This window comes from Chrysochloris asiatica, unplaced genomic scaffold (genome assembly GCF_000296735.1).
Source record: "Chrysochloris asiatica unplaced genomic scaffold, ChrAsi1.0 scaffold00092, whole genome shotgun sequence".
In the NCBI taxonomy this organism is placed as follows: Eukaryota; Metazoa; Chordata; class Mammalia; order Afrosoricida; family Chrysochloridae; genus Chrysochloris; species Chrysochloris asiatica.
Genome location: NW_006408610.1, coordinates 4,199,417 through 4,205,435, shown reverse-complemented (window position 1 = coordinate 4,205,435; position 6,019 = coordinate 4,199,417). Strand labels below are relative to the sequence as shown.

The window sequence follows — 6,019 nt, the reverse complement described above, 5'->3', positions numbered from 1 at the left end:
AGGTTGTGTTCTTTCACTATACTTATTCAACCTGTATGCTGAGCAAATAATCCAAAAAGCTGGGTTCGATGAAGTAAAACGTGGCATCAGGATTGGAGGAAGACTCATTAACAACCTGCAATATGCAGGTGATACAACCTTGCTTGCTGAAAGTGAAGAGGACTTAAAATATTTACTGATGAAGATCAAAGAGCACAGCCTTCAGTATGGATTGCATCTCAATGTAAAGAAAACAAAAATCCTCACCACTGGATCAATAAACAACATTTTTATCAATTGAAAAAAAGATTGAAGTTATCAAGGACTTCATTCTTCTTGGATCAACTATCAACACTCATGGAAGCAGCAATCAAGAAATCAAATGACGTATTACATTAGGCAAATCTGCTGCACAAGACCTTTTTAAAGTGTTGAAGAGCAAAGATGTCAGCTTGAGAACTAAGGTGCGCCTGATCCAAGCCATGGCATTTTCAATAATCTCATATGCATGTGAAAGCTGGACAGTGAATAAGGAAGATCGTAGAAGAATTGATGCTTTTGAGTTATGGTGTTAGAGGGGAATACTGAAAGTGCCATGGGCTGCCAAAAGAACCAACCAATCTGCATTGGAAGAAGTACAGCCGGAGTGCTCGTTGGAGGCCAGGATGGCTAAGCTTCGTCTCTCATACTTCGGACATATTGTGAGGAGGGACTAGTCGCTGGAGAAGGATATCATGTTTGGTAGGGTGGAGGGTCAGAGAAAAAGAGGAAGACCCCCAACAAGATGGATTGGCAAATTAGCAGCATTAATGGACTCAAGCGTGGCAACAGTATTGAGCTTGACTCAGGATCAGGCAGTGTTCGTTCTACTGTGTATAAGGTCACTATGAGTTGGTACCAACTCGATGGCACCTAACAACAATAACAAAAGCCCTCGTCTTTTGGCTTTTATTCTATCTTCCTTGTCTTGGGCCCCATTCTCTTCCCCATTCCATTTGGAGAAAAGGGTCAAATACCTGGAGAATGTGTTTGGAATAATGGAGCACAGAGAGGGCAACACAGACTCCATATGATTTCAGGGACAAAGAGGATATTCCGGAAGGTGTGAGGTCCACATCCTTACCTCTGCCTGCTTGAGGGGCGATCCTGGGTAATTGTACCATTGCTGTAAGTTTGTGTCTCAAAAGCCCAGTCAGAGAAACTGAAGCCCCACTGGTTCCTTTTCCCAATTTTTTTATTTTTTTTTTAAGTTTTTGTTGTGAATTGAGTGATAGTTTACATAGGAGAACATCAGGTTTACATTCCTCCTATTGGATTTCATTTCATTGCAATGATTACAATCCCTTCCATACATCATCATTCAACAACATTTGCTTCCATTCCCTCTGTGTTTTTGTTGTTGTTTCTTTTTGAATGTACACCAAAGCACTCAGGAATATATAACCATTGGGTACACCCCACAAGCCTGGTCCCTGGCCATCAGCACACAGCCCTTCTCCCTCCCCGAGTCTAGAGTCCCCAGCCGCTCCATCTCTCTACATCATCGTATCTGCCACCATCTCTGGCATCGCTGCTTCTCTGGATAGGGTCCTGCACTCCACTCTTCTCCCTTACTTCTGCTCCTAGACTGCAAGGTCAACCATTCCCCTCCTTTTGTTACAAAACATCTACCTTTACATTTGCAACACTCACAATCAGTCCTGATAGCAATAATTTACTACTGAACCATAAGAGTCTTATTCCCATCTCCTTTTACCAGCTGCATCCAGACAGGTTAGAAACCACTCAGTCCTCTCCCCAATTTTTGCCATTGAGATTTGAATGATGCTCCCAGCCAGGACAAGGGAAACAGGAGCTGGAGCAGCAGGGCCTTGGGTGCTCCCCGGCTACATGTATCGGAGCAGCTCAGTGGTGGAGCCAGCAGACAGGGCCTATGATACAGACCAGGAGAATATGCCTTCTCAAACAAACAGGCCTTACATTTGGGCTTCTCAGTCAGGAGTTGGAGCCTGGTGAATGTCTCATAGCCTTTGGCCTTTTCAGTCTTTCTTTGAAACACACAGTTTTATACTTAGACAAACATACATACATACAGAAACAAAGACAGACACTCATGCCCAAATACACACAGAAACCCACACACACAAAGATACAAATTCTCATACTCACACCCAACAAACACAGACACACAAGACAACAAGGCCTCGCACCCAAACCCGACACGCACACAGACACACGAACACACAAGAATATCGCTCTCAGACCCACAACCAAGTAATATATATAGTGGTATACAAACACAAACACAAAGGGTCTCACACCCTCACCCAACACACAGAGAGAGACACACATAAACCCACACACAGAGACACAAGGTCTCACACTGATAGCTACACAAAGACAAACACATCCATATACAAACACGCTCAGACAAGCATTACCAAACACACAGAAAGACACAAAGTATCATACGCACATCCACACACACAAACTCATCTGCACACAGATACACACCCACACAAATTCAGAATGCACACATACAGGCCCACACCTTCACACTGGCTCTCATTGGCCACACAGACCCAGGTTAAAGAATGAGGTCCTTTTTTATCTTGATCAAAGTGAAGTCAGAAGTCTCCTACTTTCCTGAATGAGATTCAGTTTCTCACTAGTCGCTCCCCATCCCCCTGGAAAAAAAAAAAATCCCCATCTGGCCCCATCTTTTTTTGGATCCTGTCCAGACAGCGCTGTGTCTTTAAGGAAGTTGAAGCTGCTATAAGTGAGTGAGAGGGAGAGAAAAAACACAACCCAAAAAAATTTGGCATCTTTTCCCCTCAAGTTTCTGGTATCCCTTAAGAAACGCAGGTCCTTGCTGCTGCAAAGAAGCGGTTGTTTGGCTGGAAGGAGGGTACGTGTGGGCCGTCCTGAGCTCCCTCCCTGCAGCCTCCAACCGGGAACGTCCAAGCATCCTGTTCCTGGTGGGGTGAGCTCGGGTGTGCATGCACGTTTAAGGTGGGGTGTTGACTAAGCTGCCCCTTCCTCCCGCATCCGCATCCTTACCTTCCTTGGCCTTCATGCTCTCCTGGGCTAACTTGGCCCTTTGTTGCTTTCTGGTTCCCTCTAGAAAGGCTCGTCTTGGCCAGAGAAGACTAGTTTGAAGGTAAGCTAGTGGGGAGGAGGGCCCCAAGGGCCATGGGGAGGAAGGAGAGGCCTACTGGACACCCGCACTTCCTTGTTGGTTTGAGGTGCTTGGGATAATCCCTTGTGTGGAGCTATCCAGGGGGCCTCAACTCCTCCTACCACTGCTGGGCCCCCCTCCCCGGAAATCCCAGTTGTGTTGGGGCTGAGCCTTTGGGGCTGAGCCGCTGGCCTTAGACAGCTGAGAGGGCTTGGCAGGGGTTTATTTAGGCAGCTGGCTGGCGTCATTTGAACAGAACAGGCCACGGGTGTGATTCTGTAGAAAGGGTCTGTCTGCTGTGGTCATGGCCAGAAGAGCAGGAGGGGGCGGGGGGACGTAGGGGGTGGTGTGCACTGCACAAGGGGCCTTGTCTGAGCTGGGGACAGAGCATACCTATGGGGGGCTCCGGTGGGAGGGGCTTTGGCCAGGATGTGGGAGGGCAGGAGGGAGGTTCTGCAAAGGCTGGGGGTAGGGGCGGCTGGAAAGCAGATTCTAAGTCATAAAGTCAGCAAGGAACAGGCCGAGGCAGGGAGACAGCTCTGCTCAGAGAAGGAGCTGGGGTCTTCGTCCGTCCGTCCTGCCTTCACCCCACCTGGCTGCAGAACCTCGGGCAAGTCCCGGCTCTTCTTTGGGCCTCAGTTTCTCCATCTGTAAAATGTGAGGGGGGTGGTTTGGGCCTTAGCTGGGTTATGTGGGGACAGGGCTTCCTGCTGGGGAAGGGCTGGGGGTCCTGGGAGGGATGAGCCCCTGCCCTGGGCCCTCGGGGTCACCTGGTGGCATGCCCTTCTCTGCAGGAGGAACAATGCCAGAGTTATGCCTACTGTGCTGGGCAGTTCTCCTAGGCCTGGGCCACGCCTGTCCTGAACCCTGTGACTGTGGGCAGAAATACAGCTTCCAGATCGCAGACTGCGCCTACCGTGACCTAGAGGCCGTGCCGCCGGGCTTTCCAGCCAATGTGACCACGTTGAGTCTGTCTGCCAACCGTCTTCCGGCCTTGCCAGGAGGCGCCTTCGATGAGGTACCTCTGCTACAGTCACTGTGGCTGGCACACAATGAGATTCGTACGGTAGCTGCCGGTGCCCTGGCTCCTCTGGGCAATCTCAAAAGCCTGGACCTCAGTCACAACGTCATCTCAGACTTTGCTTGGAGTGACCTGCACAATCTCAGTGCCCTGCAGCTGCTCAAGATGGACAGCAATGAGCTAACCTTCATCCCCAGAGACGCCTTCCGCAGCCTGCGAGCCCTGCGCTCGCTGCAGATCAACCACAACCGCTTGCACTCGCTGGCTGAGGGCACCTTCACGCCGCTCACTGCGCTGTCCCACCTGCAGATCAACGACAACCCCTTTGACTGCACCTGTGGCATCGTGTGGCTCAAAACGTGGGCCCTGGCTACTGCTGTGTCCATCCCAGAGCAGGAGAATATCGCCTGCTCTTCACCACATGTGCTCAAGGGCACCCCCTTGAGCCGCCTGCCGCCGCTGCCCTGCTCAGCGCCCTCAGTCCAGCTCACCTACCAGCCCAACCAGGATGGAGCTGAGCTGCGGCCTGGCTTCGTGCTGGCGCTCCACTGCGATGTGGATGGGCAACCAGCGCCTCAGCTGCACTGGCACATCCAGACACCCGGGGGCACCGTGGAGATCACCAGCCCCAACGTGGGTGTGGATGGGCATGTCCCGCCTGGAGCCCCAGCAGCCAGTGGCAAACCTCGCTTCCAGGCCTTTGCCAATGGCAGCCTGCTCATCCCTGACTTTGGCAAGATGGAGGAGGGCACATACAGCTGCCTGGCCACCAATGAGCTGGGCAGTGCTGAGAGTTCAGTGAATGTGGCATTGGCTACGCCGGGCGATGGTGGCGAAGATGCACTGGGCCACAGGTTTCGAGGGAAAACGGCCGACGGCAAGGGTTGCTACACTGTTGACAATGAGGTGCAGCCTTCTGGCCCCGAGGACAACGTTGTCATCATCTACCTCAGTCGGGCTGGGAGCCCCGAGGCAGCAGTAGCGGCAGGTGTTGATCCTGAGCAGCAGCCCCCTGGCCTGCTTCTGTTAGGCCCCAGCCTTCTTCTCCTCTTCCTTGCCTTCTTCTAGCTTCACCCCCTCACCATCCCTGACCAGGGCTGGACAGGAGCAACCCCCAGGCCTCCCCAACTCTTCCCCTGGCCCTGCCAGAGCCCCTTGTAAGTGCCTCGGGGCCTGGCACTGGTGAGTCCTGAGTTCTGCCAGGGCAATTTTCCATCTCTTCCTACCTCCTCTTCGAATCTCTTCCAGAACACCCACCACCCACAACTTCTAGACCTGCTCAAAGCTAGTGACTGGGACTGACTTTGATCCTATAACTCACCATCTATGATGCCAATTGCTGCTAACTACATTGCCCATGCTGTCCTATGGGGCAGCATGCTAACAGGGCAGAGCCTTCACCCGGCTGGATGAAGTCTCAGTGGCGGATCCCAGGCACTATGACTGGTGAGCTGGCAGGAGGGGGCTGCAGCAGACAGGGCACAGGAGAGGAGCGATGAAGGGAGGCTCAGTGACCTGCTCCAGCGCCCTGGGCTTCTCTGCCCTCAGCTCAGACCAGACAGGAGGACTAGCATGACCTTCTTCTCCCTCAGCACATACCCCTCCAGCCTGGGACACCTGCCCCTCCTCCTTCCAAGCCTGAATCTGTAGCCTGCCCTTCTGAAGAAGCCAGCCAGCCTGGAACAGCTGAGAAATAAACAGCGTTTTTGATGTTTCCTGTGTCAGCGTGGAGTTGTGATTGGACCCAGGAGTCCTCCATGGAATTGAGACCTGCTGCCCACACAAGGGCCAGGCAACATGGGAGGGGACCCACTAGGAGAGGAGAAGCTGGACTCCTGGGG

General features: G+C 52.3%; 1 protein-coding gene across 1 annotated transcript; it reads left to right on the top strand.

Moving 5' to 3' along the window:
• The first annotated feature begins 3,959 nt into the window (after window positions 1–3,959).
• On the top strand, window positions 3,960–5,246 carry ISLR (immunoglobulin superfamily containing leucine-rich repeat). Its single transcript, XM_006866570.1, has one exon. The coding sequence runs from the start codon at window positions 3,960–3,962 to the stop codon at window positions 5,244–5,246; it is 1,287 nt and encodes a 428-aa protein (XP_006866632.1).
• The last annotated feature ends 773 nt before the right edge of the window (window positions 5,247–6,019 follow it).